A 14,867-nucleotide genomic window follows, 5' to 3' on the forward strand; every position below is an offset into this window, starting at 1 on the left:
TTTTTTTTTTTTTTTTTTTTTAGTTTTGTTTTGGTGAAGTGAACATTTATATTCTTCTTTTCCCATGGCTTTTCCCTCTTTTGGCTATGTTGCTCCCTTGGACTCCTGCTGGGAAAGTGGCATTGAACTTGCAGYGCTGAAAAGATGATTAATGATAGGCAAAACTGTATACAACATGCACTTTATTTGGGGGGGAGGAGCGTGCAGTGAAATGCTGCATTGGAGAATTCTAGGCAAATGGTGTGTGAAATTGTTGACAAATTGCSCTCATTAAACTCACTAAATGAATGCTTTCATGAGAACATTGGCTTGATATCACCATGTCTAATGTAACTTATACTTGAAATTGTGTGCGCTGCTATTCTTATCTTTTAAACCCTTGTAACAGCTTTAATGTCCTGATAAAGCCAACCATTGTAGCTGTCTTCACTGTTCAGTACATGGGATCTAAAGGGAAATTACTAAGGGTAACTTCCATAAGTGGTTTTGAATTATTCATTAATTTATTACTACTGGTCACCAGAGTTCATAAATGCCAAGAAATGGATTTAGAAATGCCTTAAGTTCCTCAGACTCTTTAACTTGATCCCTGTCAGTGAAACGGGCAGCAAAAGGACAAAAGTCACAAAAGCATCTGTTTTAGAAAATGCAACTTTGTATTCTGTTCAGCCTTGTTGATGGTTGGAAACTTTCACAAAAATTATGTCTCAAAGACAATGGTGTTTGTTGATCTAGGACATTGACCAGCTTTCAAGTAAGGTCAGTGTGCACTAGACACTTGCCTTACCAAGCTGAATTCTGGCCATCAGCCTAAATGTGCCCAGTTGGGCAAAGAATGAAGTGTGAAGCCATTTCAGGGAGAGCTGCCGGACTGCTGAGCCCTTCAGGGATGAAGGTCAGGCCATGGCCTGGTGCCAGGCTCGYACCACACACGGCGTGTGCGCGTCACCAGGTTCTACCATGGCAAAGGGAAACTATCCATGCAAAATGATGCCCCTGCTGACTGTTTACCTTTGATTAAGTAGTTCCTTTAGCTGCTTCAAAAGCATGGGAGACAACAGCCAATCCATTGATCCATCATCATCATTGAAAGATGATCCATGTGATGAAATGTTGAAAAATCTCTGTCCCAAACCAAATGTATACCATGCAGAAAATGATATAAGTATAGATATGAAGCTGTCTTTGTGTTGAAGACTGATGGTAATTTAGAAGAGGGATCATACTATAAGTAAGAAAATTGTGGCACAGATACATTGTCAACCACTGATCTGCTTGGGGTAAAGCCAGATATGGCTGGTCCTTCTTAGAGCTTACTCCAAGGAAAGCTGGAAACCATGCTGCCCAGTTTCCCACATTTTCAGATGATCTCCATCGCTTTGGAAAACTGTTTCCCTGAACGAGAATTCCTGAATGGTGTCCCTGAGGTAAAAATTTAGAATCTAAGATCTGTTCTGCGGCTGTGATATGCTGAAGCTGAAGCTTAGGTGGGAGGTTGCACTCTTTGCATTGTCATCAGATGTTATTCTAAGCAAAGTTTTGTGATGATGAATGGATGGCTGGACTCCTCCTGAAGCCAGCAGGGAGGGGGAGATTGTGTGGTGAAGGACAGAGTCTCATAAAATAGGAGAAGTATCAACCAAAATKGAATTGAAAAAAATGATGCTTCAGCTGTTGGCTCCCTTTGTAGTAAGACCCCTATAATATTTCTCTTAACTGCAAAGGACTTGCACAAGAGATTTAATATATATGAGCAAAAATCTTTAGAATAGTAGATCTGAATGTTAAAAAGGAAATGATACCTCATTTCCCAGAAGCAATTCACTGATTTAGTAGAGCCAGAAATTAACCCACTAGATGATGTCTTATGAAATTTCTGGAAGTATTAGATGCATGCTAATCGTGCTAGCTTTACATGCGGACACCATCCTTATGGCAAATTCCCAAATTAGTTATAGGGGCATGTGTCCTGGTTCTGGCTCAGAAAGGGTCAATTTTTCCTGGCAGTAGCCAGGAGGGACAGGGTCAGGACATTGAGGTTATTCCATAGCACATCAGGTCATGAGCAGGGGATGTGGTGCCGAAGGGATCCCTCCTGGTCACGTGGAGGGAAGGGAGTTGTGTGGGTAGCATTGTGTTCCTCGTGGTGAGCTCTTGTGTGTGAATCCCTCGGCTCTTGTACACTCTGTTATCAATACTGTTGCTGTTATTGCTAGTTTCTTATCTCACTGCTGTTTCCAGTAAGTTGTTCTAATCTCAGCCCATGATCTTTACCTTTGTGTCTCCACTTCTCCTCTCCAGCCCTTCACGGGGAGGGAGAAGGGAGAGTGAACAAGCAGTGCATGGTTTGGGGTCCTTCCGTGGGAACTCTACCTTGGGGAATACCATTCCTAAACCACGACAATATGGGACGAGGCATGCTGCATGTGGAGTGATGAAAACTGGAAAAGACAGGGGACATTTTCACTGAACTTGATGCACAGCACTCTAGAATCACTCTGCTGGAACATTTCCTAGCAGAGCACACAAACAAGTCTGTCCTGTTTTGCAAGGGGAAGTGCACGTGCTCTTCATGGGCTGATGTTGAACTGTTCCTTYGCACASAGACAGCTGCCATCGGTGTCCTCACGCTGATGTTCACACCTGAGCTTTGTTTCATCAGGTRGGTGCTGATGTCTACACAGACACACACTTTTCCTTAACTGTGGCACAGAAATCCAGCCTGCAGCACTGAAAGAGCTTCTTGTGCATGAYTYTTCACACACCCATTTTTCTTGGTGKACCACACTGCTGTTCACAARCCAAGCTGTGGTTCTTGGTTAAGAGTGCAGGATGGGGTGACAGTGGTGTTAACGTTACTGATACCAGAGTCACATTTGCTGGCTTTGCCTTTGGGAGAAGGAACATCTTTCTCCCAAAYTTGTTCTCAGTAGGTGCAAGCTGCCTCAGAAGAAACCTAGTTCAGCTCCATCTGTGAGTTGAGTGACCCAGTGACTGGGCAAGATATGATTCTGCCAGGCCTGTGACGAGATCTAGAGAGCAAAGAGACTTTTTTCCCTCCCTAAACCTTGTACAGAGCTATCTGTGAATTTTTCACGGAAAACTGAGGAAAGTCAATCCAAACTTGGAAGAAAATCCAGGCTGGCTGTGCAGGGAGTGACAGCACCAAGGCAAAATAAGGCATTTTGGCTGCAAGCTGGACAACTCAGGTAAGAAGCCTCAGAAMGTCCTGRAAGACAACAAAACCYTCTGATTGAAACTTGATTAAACTCMTGTTYATRTGGCTAAATTTTGCTGTCTCTCCTTATGAAAAGAAGAAGGAACTGGGAGGGAGCTCATCAGGGCTGAACAATTCAAGAGCCACTGCCTGTGAGTTTTGTTAGAATGTTTTGCATTAACATCAGTCTGAGGCAGAAGAATGGAACTGGCTGCAGCAGCGGCAAGCAACCAGAAGAAAATTGGTTCAGGGAATACTGATGAAGACTGAATGTAGAAGGAAGTTAGTGGAGATAAGTGCTGAGGAGAAAAATTCTGTGGAAATGCAAGAGTGTACTGGTTACCAGCTTGGGAGGAAAGACAGCAGAGGCASGAAGCAGGGAAGGAAGCCAGAAAGGTGAAAGTGAGCTTTGCAGAGCCTTTTGGCACAAAGGTGAAAGTGAGGTGTCTCTGGCATACATGGGGCACGAGAAGCTGAGAATACAGCTAGCCAGATGGGAAGAAAGGATGCAAAATGCAGGTTTGGTGTGTGGGTGTTATGGCACTGTTTGTGGGGTGGTGGTTAAAGCAGAAGAAGCAGTGCTTAGGGAGATGCAGTGGTCAGAAGAAGCTCGGTCTAATGCAGCATCCTCTGGTTGATCCTGCAACACCAGCTGCTTCTTGAGGCGATAAACACTGAAAAAACACTTTGTTTTTTCACCCCAGTGTTGATTCCTACAGGCTRCTTCTAGACATGGGTTTCCAAAGTTTGTCCACATCCCTGTGTTAACGTTACTCCCTGTGTAGGGAGTGTCCACAGTGTGAAATCTACTATGAACAATCTGGGCACAACCCTCACCCTGCTCTGTTTATCACTGGAAGGAAACCTGGCCACACCTGGAAAGAAGGCCACAAATTTTCCCAAGAAGAACMATACCAGCCATGGTATTTGTCAATTCTTATGTTTCCATGTACTTCTCTTAACCCAACTAACAGCAGTCTGTTTAGCAGGGTTCAGGCTTCCARCACTGAAAATCATTGCTGTACATGTCAGTGTGATGAGGCAATGTATCTTAAATTCATTGTTTGCTCAGTTTTTTGGAGAATGCACCAGCCAACACTGTTTTTTAAATCCAATGAAAAACCTCTGTGTTAAAAYTGCAAGGTCAGACATAAGCTGTTGAAATGCCAGAATTAATTTTGCTTATACAGTCCTACTAAGTCTCATTGTGCCTCTGCATTAAAATGCCACCATTTACATAATTGCAAGCTGCTTCTGGGAATGAAGTGGTTTTGCAGCATTGCCTRAAGGCCTCAGGTTTGTCTGTTGTGGAAGGTGTGCTGCAGACAAGGCAGCGGCRTTCAGGGTGGTGGCTCTGGAGCTGTACACAGCCTTCATTCTTTGAGACTTAGGAACTTGGCTTTTCAAACTCACTATGTTTTCAACAGATTTTACATGTAATGTAAAACATGTTTCAACACGGTCTGAACTTTATTTATTGCTTTTGTTGTTGGAAGAAGGGAAAAATCTGATCTGAGTGAGAATTTTCTCCTGTGAGTTGAAAACTGAAAACAAAATCAGCAAAAATGTCTTAAAATCTCAGGTCGGTTTAAAACTTTTAAAGATTTGAATTAGTTGAAGTTCTGAAAGAAGTTTAAAATAAAACTGGATCTTTATTTTACAGAACTGCCTGTATTTCATCTGGTCTAAGATCCATCAGACAACCTATCAGAACATAAACTTATCTTATCTAAAATGTCCTAGAACTTGAGCACCACCTTGATTTAGTGCATTTCAACCAGACCTATTGAAGTCATTGTGGGACCAGAGCCTTTGCTTGGCTGGAGCAGCCTGACCTCATGCAAGTGGATGCTCACAGAGTTCTCAGCCAGCACAACAGGCTCTACTTAAAGCTGTCCCGTAAAATGCAGTGTGAGCTATCCTCACATCCTGCAGCTTTTAGCCATGTAGATCCAGTCACTCATAATGATACCACGGCTACTAATGAGAAAATGGCACATTCTCTCAGGTCACAGGGCAGTGAGGCCATGACTTTTATCTATAATGATGAAGATAATCTAGGCTTTTTTTCTTCCTTCAGGAGGTATACAGCATTAATGGATCATTTTCTTGTTAATGAAACAATATGCTTTTGATAACGGTTTTAAGTTGCCAGCAACCTATTAGTCAAATTTCTTTTGGATTCTTTTTCCCTTTACAATGCCCAAAAACAGTCAACACAGATATTATCATGAAGCATTCACAAAATATATGCAGCCCTATGAACATGGTGATGTAAAAGTAGACTTAATTAGAAAAATATCACTTGGCTTCTGCTGTCGTTAAAAGGATACTGAATTTGTTAACATTTTATTTAAATTCAAATTGCGAAACGAAATGCTTAAAATGTTCAAAGAAGGAAAGGAAAGGAAGTAGGAAAAATCAAAGCTTCTTTCATCAAATAGAAAACTAATGTTAGATTTGCTGCTRGAATTTTAAGACCTGAAATACAAATGGCTTTTAAATTGAACTTTGACATAAGGCTACTTGGAAGTAGCTGATAGTTTTGATATTTATTTTTTCTTTCAAAGAAGAAAGCTTAGACTAAAACCGAAGAAAAAAACCCTACCAAAACATTTCAAAGCCAAATTATTTAGTGTTGGAATTGCTGTGACAATACCTTATGGAAATAGTTCTGCTGCTTTCAATTTTTAAAAATTGTATTTTATTTATCCAGAACCCTTTGTTTGGCTACTTCTTCCAAAATTGCTGTGGTTTTGTTTGTGAATTAGAAAAATGGTGCATCATGAGACATGTAATGTACCACAGAGGGAGGCCCATAATGAATAGAGATGTCATACAAACAYTCCCAGAAATGACTGTAGCAACACATTCAAATAGAAACATTTTGGCCCATATATTTCTTATTCTTCCTCAGCTCTAACAATTTCGAAATTCCTCTTACTGGGACAGGATACAAGTCTAAGAATAATGCATTGATATCTCCTTTGAAGAAGGAAAATATTGGAAGGCATATCTCATATGGAACAACATTTACTGTCTTGCAAAACCAGCACTTGATAGCATTTCATCTCCTCCCCTCTTAAGTGGGCTTGTACTGCTTGCACTAAGAGGCAAACTCTCTTAAGGATGTTCTTGTCCTTCAGAAAGCTCTGAATCTCCTTTGGATCATTGAAAAGATGTGCTTTCAGATTCTTGGCACCATTTTGAAGGTGAGAGTGTCTTARTGTGTTATTGTAAACAATGTTACATGGTAATTATGTGATTGTGGTTCAGGCAGCTTAACTCAGCCACAGCCAAGAGACTGCTACCTGTCCTTTGTGTTTACATATAAATATAATATGTAGTTCAAGATGAGTAATCTTAATGTAAAAGTTATGGACCAATTAGAAGACAATGTGGAAAAAAAAAGGACAAGAACCACTGCATAACTTTGCCAAGAATGAGCGAAACATCTCTGAAAATTGCTGAAAGAAARTATCTTCTTAAGTCTCATGTGCAGGCACCGCAAGTGTACTAAGTCCCAAACCATATGTCTGAACATAACAGGCCCCCCAGGGTCCCACAGCAAATCCCCCAACTAACCAARTGTTTGGTAAATTCTGAAGGGCTCTAAGATGACTCAGTCCTAGCTGGAACTTGTAGACCCTTTCCAAACTAGCATTTCCCAACTTGCCTATTCACGTTGACACTTTTGGGCTTATGAAGTTCCAAGTCTGAGTGACCTAAATGCCTTGCAAGAAACAAGTACCCACTGTCAGCAGTATCATCTGTGATGAGTTTTATGTCTTTATAACAAAATGAGTTGGGTACTTTACTGTTTGCCCTTGTGTCTTCCACCTCATTCTCCTATACAAAGACTGTAACAGGATGTGCAGCAGCAATATTCAGTCCTTCATCAGAAAGCTGTTTTTTCAAATTTCCTAAGCCAAGACCTTCTTTTCTCTCTAGAGTTGTTTGTTTCTTTGTGTGTTTTGTTTAGTTTTGTTTGTTTTGTTCGCTTGTTGTTTTGTTTGGTTTTGGTTTTTGTCTTTCCCTTCGGTTCTGGTCATGGAGGAATATTCCTGGGATTTATGTCATACACTTGACAGAGTGATAACTTGTTTGTCTAACGTCTTTATTCTTTAAAGGGTTCCTTCAACAGCTGAAATTCCTGTCTCACAAGGCACCAGCCTATGCTGTTTTTGATAAGCAAAATTACCCCAGAGGGAGCAATTTTARTTCTGGTGCATCAGATGCAGAATTTGGAGGGAAAGTGCCATATTTCCTCTCAGGGAGATTTTTTTTCTGAATCATGTAAAATTGCTTACATACAACTATGCACTTGGGTCTATGTAAGATGATTTTCCCACCAGTCTGAGAAATTTCTCTCTCACATGCCAAAAGGATTGCTGCAAGAAATGCACAACTTTCTAGGATTTAGAAATGGGATCATTGGCCTTCCTGGCCCTATGACCCCCACAGGAAAACTTTCAGGTTGTTGACTGCCATGGGATGCAGAGCACATGGAGTGACACGAGGAGCTGGGAAGTTGCCTCAGGAGTCGTTTGCCATGGATACTCCCATGGCTGCATTTCAGGCTAAAATTCAGCGCAGCTGAGCTGCACATGGAGCAGGGACACATGGAGCAGGGACATGGAGCAGGGACATGGAGCAGGGACACGTGCTGTTTCCAGCCTGCATGTGCTCACCCACAGCTGGGGACTAGCACTGCCCTGCAGCACTGGTGGGGAGGATGGGATGGCTGGAGGTGCTGGCCCACAGCTGAGTTGGGTTTGAATGACAAAGGTAGGCTGCTGTGCTGTAGAAAACCCCATTTTTTATCTTTAACATCCTACTCTGCCTGGGTGAGTTCCTAGCAAGTGTTTGGGGTGTGTTTTTCAAACCCCACAAGCCACACAGAAGGAAAAAAAGTACTTGGATGGATGTGTTTGCTGGTACTCTGAGACTCCATATGTGAGGAGATATTGACCTTATCCCACAGCCTRCTACTGCCTTACAGAAGGCAGATTGCTCCCCCACTCCCCTGCCCTGCCCCCAAACAGGTAACTCTTGAAAAGAAAGTAGAAGATGTTAAAAGCAGACATTTGTGTCAAGGCCTGCCTGCTCTGACATTGCTCTAAATTTGTTCAATATTAGTGCTTAGAAATTAAATTTGGTTACATAAATCTATATTTTTAGACTGATTCCATATTTTGTTTCAAAGGACCTAGGCTGGTCATTTGATGAGTCTGACTCCAGAAGGCACTATTTTCTTAGACCTTCACTGATTTTTGAGAGCTGAAGAGTGTGTGTAGCATTGTATTGTACTATTCAGTATTGAATCAGGACCAAAACTTTTTCGCAAGGAGAAAGTTAATGATGGGTGTCTGATGGGATTAGAGCCTCATAAACTTTGCCTGATTACTTGTCAGTCATCTGTGCTGTTTCAGCTTCCGGTAATTAGCCTACCTCTTAATGAAAATGCACTACTTCTTTTTATTTTTTTTTTCAATTAATTCCCCCCAACCCCAAAACTTGAGGTTTTGGACACCTTTTCTGTAATCGTGTTGCTGTTGATATTTTTTCCTCTGCAGTTTCATATGCGATTTGTACAAGCTGACAATGMCATAATTCGCTCAGAATTATCTGTACATGCAGTAATTGTCTTGTGAGTGCTGGGATAGCACATAGCTGGGAGGMTTTTTCATACATAAGATCATAGTGTGGTGCAGGGAAAACTGCTCAACTCRTGATTTAAATCAAATCAGAATTAAAGTGATTTTGTCTTTTTGACAAGGACATGTTGACCTGGCAATCAGTGAGTTCTATGCTGAGGGCCAGTATGAGCAATACAACACATGAACACCAACCATAGATACTTGCAAAACTTGTAAAGAACTTTGAAACCAATCCTAAAAAGCCCTAGTCCCAAACATGCCTTGCTTTGGGCATGCCTCTCCCCAGGCTGTGTGGGCTACAAGCCAACAGCCCTCCTCTGGAAGTGTGGGTCCCCCTCTTCYCACACATTTCCTGCAGGCACCCGTGAAATCCACATTTCAGGGATAGTTCCCTGCTCCCTGTGCTAACAGATGTGCCACAAGATCCCCTGCACACCTGGGGTGTGGATTCCTGCTTGCTACACCCTCACCTGCCGCCAGACACAGAGCCAGCACCATCAGGTAAATGCACGGGTGAGATACGAGCACCAAACCAGCACTGCCTGCTCCACTGTCTGTCTCCACATATCACAAACTTTCATCCTTTTTTTGCACTTCTTTTAAATCTGATTCTTTCCCAAAAAGCCTTGGTAACACTTGGTTACCATTTAATCTGGGTAACAGTTGTGTGGAACAAACTTAATAGTTATTTTTAGCTAGTGCATTGGGGGCAAGTACACTCTTGSGACTGGCAGTTTTGGCCACACGCAGTTTGGCAGCATCTTTTGTTATCCAGCCCCTTTTGCCAGGCAGAGGTGGTGTGGACTCTCATGCAGTATGAAAACCTTGCTTCCCAATTCTGCTGTTTGGGTGGGCTGTTCTTGGAAAAGGCACTTACCCATTAATGACATCCACTATCCCTGACAATCCCAGYGGTCTTGAGAGTTTAATAGTCTGTCTTTTGGGGTGAAAGAAGAAGAAACTGGTTGTTAAGAAAGCTGAATTAAAGAAAAACATCTCATCGCAAGAAAAGATACCCAGAAGATAYCCTCACAAGATACCTGAAGACTGATTTGGAGGATGTACAACAGTTGGATGTTTTTTCTTCAATGTGGCGGCAGCGGCCGGGAGTKATTGACTGGAATCGAGTGACCGAGGGAATACAGCTTGCAAGGAGAAAACATCTCGAACTCCGGAGCAGCCGGAGGGATCGAGAAGTGGCCCCGCTGTGCGGCCGCCTCCTACACACGGTGACTTTGTGTCAGCCCCTGTGAGCTGCGCGGGGTCGGGGGCGCCGCGAAGGTGCGGAACGCAGAGCGTCGGGCGGACACCCGGGGACTGTCGCCCTGGCTGGGTCTCTGTCACAGCCCCCGCAGCCATCCCCGCCGGGGCGCTGTGCTGGGACAGGGCCGGGGGAGCCCCTGTGCCGGGCGCTGTGTCTTTAAGGGCCGGGGCCGGCTCCGGGCTCCATCCTGCCTCCATCCCCGTCCCTCCCTCCCCCGGCCCGGCCCGGCGGCGCTGGGCGCCGGGAGGAGGCGCCTCCCGCTAACAAAAGTCTGCGGCCGAGGCTCCCTTTCCTCCCGCCCCGGGCAACAAGTGGCTGGCGGCGGCCTCCCSGGGGAGGCGGCAGCGGCGGCAGGGCTGCGGGGAGGAGGAGGAGGAGGAAGGCGGAGCGGCGCTGAAGCATCGGGGGAGCGCAGCGCCGGCCGCGGGGCGGTGGAGGCAGCGCCCGGAGGCCGTCCCGCCCGTCCTGCTTGTGGATTATAACTGGAGCCGCCTTCCTTGCCCTGACACCCCGGCTGGAAACCGGGGCGGGGAGGGCGCACCCATACATCGCATTTTTGATTGTTTCGCTTTTTGAAGGGTTTTTTTTCAGTGGTTTTTTTTTTTTATTTTTTTTTTTTTTTTTTTTGAGGTGGGGAAGGGAGGGTGTCGGCCACCCGAGAAGAAGCGGAGGAAGTTGCAAGGCTTCTTTGGACATGTCGCCGTGAAAACTTTCGGGGGCTGTTCCCCCGGCGCTGCCCCACGGCTGCACTCCGTCAGCCGCGGCCGCCCGGCGCCCCCGGTAGAGATGCTGAGCGGCGGCGTGGGAAAGCGGCGACGAGCATGAAGGCGGCAGGATGGGCGCGAACAATGGCAAGCAGTACGGCAGCGAGGGTGAGCTGGGGCGGCGGGCACAGGGTGCTGGAGCGGCGGCGGGGGCCACCCGGCCGGGGAGGGGGTGACCGGACAAGGGGCACCGCGGCGGGGTCCTCCTTTCCCCGGCCGGGACGATCCCCGCCTCGACATACGACACATTCCTTGCGCTCCTGCTGAGCTGCGACCCTTAAAAACACCCCTATTTTTTTTTAATTTTTTTTTTTTATTTTACTAGATAAGATTTTAAGTGCTGTCTCAGCTCATGATGTCGGGGTAGCTGCGCGGTTTGCTCTTCGAAGGCAGCTCGGGAGTTATGGCAGCGCTAACTTTGCTAAAAACTTGTAGAGCGGTCTTTGTAATCCTTTTCTACTCGTCTTTATATCCMAGGATCCTTATATTGTGCAGTATGGTATATGACTGCTTCCTGTCTGAACAGAAAGAAAAAAATTAACCCCGGCAAGGGCTGGGGGGAGAGTTAATGTTCTCCAGCTGTTATCCATAGATTGTACTCCTGCAATTTCGCTTCAGTGAAACTTTAGTGGGTTTGGTTTTAGATATACAAGGTCTGATTCGTTCTTGTGGAAACCTATTAGTCTCGCTGGAGTTGCATCAGGGATGAATTTCAGCTGCTTTGCTTCTGGTGTGAAGGACTACTGGAACAGTCAGCTGGTGTCAGGCAAGCCAATGGCAAGTACAGAAAGTTTGTCGTCCTGCCAGCTAGTTTTAGGCTTGCTTTAACTTTTAGCTGCCCTGTATATGTATGCCCTCCAAGTATTTAGGCAACTCTGTAGGATAAATGTCTTCCCCTTGGCATACTGGGCAGTCATATAGGATCACCACCCACCCCCTTTTTTTTTTTTTGTTGCTGTTGAGGGTTTGGAGGTGGAGCGAGGGAGAGGATCCTGTGTCTGCTCCATTCTTTGGGAGTTCAGATGGCAGCTGCCAAAGAATACACCTCTCGCATCCAAAATATGCATGAAGATTGTGTAAAGGAAAGGGGAAAGACGCCACTTCTAGAGCAGATTCTGCACTTCCTTTCATTCATTGCCAAATGAGCTCTGCTTTGTGGAGAGTTGATGAAGTCAGATGCTTTAAGCTATTCTTCCTGTTGAGGAGTTTCAGTCAATTGATACCATCACCAGAATAACTTCTGCATAAATGGGGTGAACCTGGAAGTTGCAACCAAAGCCTCTTTGGATTCCTCCTGAAAGGGGAAATCTTAGTTTTCCACCAGAATTGAAAGGGACATTGATGGTAGTTCTGGTCACCTGCAAAAAATCATGTTGCTGAGGGTCGTTTACCTCAATGACAAGAAGGTGTGGATGAATGCCTGTGCTTTCTTGTGAATTCAGAGGACTGATTGCTTCAATAAATACACAATTTTTCAGGAGGAATGTGATTGACACTGAGTCTTTTGCAGCCCTCAGTGAGGGGAAGGAGAGCTTAACTGTTCCAGAACTACCTGGTAGACACTGTGAGGAAGAGAAGGATTAGTGCTACCAGGGTGTTCTTTATTAGTTCACCTCTCTCCTCCATTTGGTGGAGATTGGATCCTGGGAGTGCCATCTGCATGCAGCAAATTAATTTTTGCAATACAGACTATTACCTGTGTTGAGAAGTAGGTAGAATCTAAAGATAAAATAAATTTAAAAAAATCCCGAAGCCCCATGACCAAAACTTCATAATTAATTTGTCTTATAGATATGTGTTTCCTGGTAASTTCTGTGCATTATCAGTAACTGAGAAACTTGGTGAAGCTCTCATGGTACACTTTTTCCTGTGTGATAGAGAARAGAACGAATTTAAACCTGATAAAGAAAGGCCTTTTTTTTTTTTTTCCCATAAACTACTAAGGCTTTTGGTGTCTTTGGCAAATGAACCACTTAATTGCTGTAAAAAGTTGCTTTTTTATAGGATGTGATTGTGCTYCTGTGTGGAGGAGTACCAGTTGCTGTGTACTTTGAATATCCATTTGGAGGTTCTTGGAGTGGTGTCTGTGGTTAGGTCTGTGGTACACACTTTTCRGCCTTTTGGGCTTTGTAGGCTAATGCTGCACTGTGGTGTGTCATTTTAGGGGTGGAGAAAAGTACCTTTGTCAGCTGAGCTTCTTGAAGGCTGTTTTCCCATTTGTTGCTTGCTGATACCTTAGGTGAGATTTCAGGAAGACACCTGCAAATGATTTTTTAAATGGTTGGGKTTTTTCACACAGCCTTCCCTCCTGTTTGCTGCTGAACTGCAGAACGTCTTGCCCAAATTGGTTCTCATCTTGAAGCTGGACAGATATGTTAGGGCAAGGATAACTCTTGCTCGAGACACTACTTCTAAAWCAGGAGATAACTTTTGTGATCAGGAAATTTGGTGTTACATGTATTGCTACATTGTTACACTTATGAGCAATAAACATTACTTTGAAATTCACATCTGTGCTGTGCTTGTAATAATCTCAGGCAACTTAATTTTTGTGACTGATCACATCAACTACACTGAACTGCCTTTATTCCTTTGGTTGACCAAGGCTTTCTTGAATGTGATTTTATTGGAAGCTACAATTGTCATGCTAAGCTGTACAGGACAKTTGGATGTTTGAGGAGTCTAAATTAGTATACAGAGTCTGGTGAAGAGAATTGACAGCACCTTTCAATGTATTTGTTTTCCATTAGTTTAATTTTCGAAGGCTGAAACTTGGCTCTGAATGGACCTTAAATGTAAATAAAATTGTTTATCTGAAAAATCATGTCATGCAGATTGGGTATGAACACAACACTCCTTAAAAAATTGTAACAATATAATAGTACATAAACAAAATTTTGTTTACAGGAATTTACCTCTTTGAAAATGTACAATATTAAATACAAGTTTACTTTCCTAGTTTTCATTTAAAATGCTTTAAAATGCTTTTAAAATGCTTAAAAAATGCTTTTTRTAAGGCACATTATTCCTGGAAATCTGTTCACCTGAAAAATACATGGAGCTTGATATTTCAGACTTGTATTATGCAGTAGATTCAGACGGAAGTGTTAAAGCTTGAAATGAGTCTTTCTGAATGTGTTACAGCAGTTGTGTTTGAATAGTGCCACTGATGCTAATGAATCACTGGAGCAAGAAATCCACTTTATCATGGAGCAGAGCTTGTAGGACTTTCGCCTTCACAGTGGAAATCATCAGTTACCTTAGCAAGAGTCTCACTGCTGTGCTTCACCTTCTTGTCATGAGGATAAATAATTTGGCTTTCTCTCACTTATTTAGCTCTTTGCTTGGTTTTTATATAAGAAATGGCCTTGTCTGATAGTGGACAGAGCAGCCTTTTGTTGTAGAGGCTTTCAAAAGTCAGGTGTTTTGTTTAAGGACCTCTCTTAAAATGTGATTCTGTTGCAGCTGACAAAACAGGACACTGCTCATCATCACTGATGAGGGGGCTGGATTGGAGGATGTTGTCCTTTAACAATTGCCAAGTTCATCAGACACCTCGGCAGTGTTTCTTAGTGCTTTGCTGCACCCTGTGCTGTGATGTTTCTGCCCAGGACAACCTTCTGTGCTGAGCACGAGGCTGGGTGGGTGCTGGCTGTAGTGCCCGCTGTTGGCATGGGACCTTTGGGAAAAGTTTAACTGGGTGTTGTCCCATCTTATCACCTGAAACAGTTTGTCATCCTCAAGGGAAAGACTTTAATACTGCTGAATTCTGTAATATAAGGAGGCTTTGGCTTTGTGGTGTGAGTTGGAGGAATAATCTGTGTTCTTACGTATGAAGGCATTTGTTATGAAACGATTTAAGCACAGAGGAGCAGCGAACGCTAAATCTCTCTGAACAAAATGGATCGAACCCAGAAAGGCTTGAAATATACCCAAAAAACATTATTAAAACCAAAAGGGGT

At 43.7% G+C, this 14,867-nt stretch overlaps 1 protein-coding gene across 2 annotated transcripts in view; it reads left to right on the forward strand.

The window, feature by feature from the left end:
- The first annotated feature begins 3,773 nt into the window (after window positions 1-3,773).
- Window positions 3,774-14,867, forward strand: part of FBXL7 (F-box and leucine rich repeat protein 7) — a 174,875-nt gene continuing 163,781 nt past the window's right edge. The window contains exons 1-2 of one of the 2 annotated variants that reach the window (XM_057390383.1): window positions 3,774-4,140; window positions 6,364-6,429. Coding sequence is in view for 1 of the 2 variants with exons in the window: in XM_057390382.1 (XP_057246365.1) it covers window positions 10,977-11,013 (37 nt within the window). In the remaining variant the exon portion in view is untranslated. Of the gene's footprint in view, window positions 4,141-6,363; window positions 6,430-10,779; window positions 11,014-14,867 lie in introns of those variants that run through there. The other variant, XM_057390382.1, reaches the window with a different exon arrangement.

This window comes from Malurus melanocephalus, unplaced genomic scaffold (genome assembly GCF_030028575.1).
Source record: "Malurus melanocephalus ecotype Western Australia unplaced genomic scaffold, MMel_1.1 scaffold_25, whole genome shotgun sequence".
NCBI lineage: Eukaryota > Metazoa > Chordata > Aves > Passeriformes > Maluridae > Malurus > Malurus melanocephalus.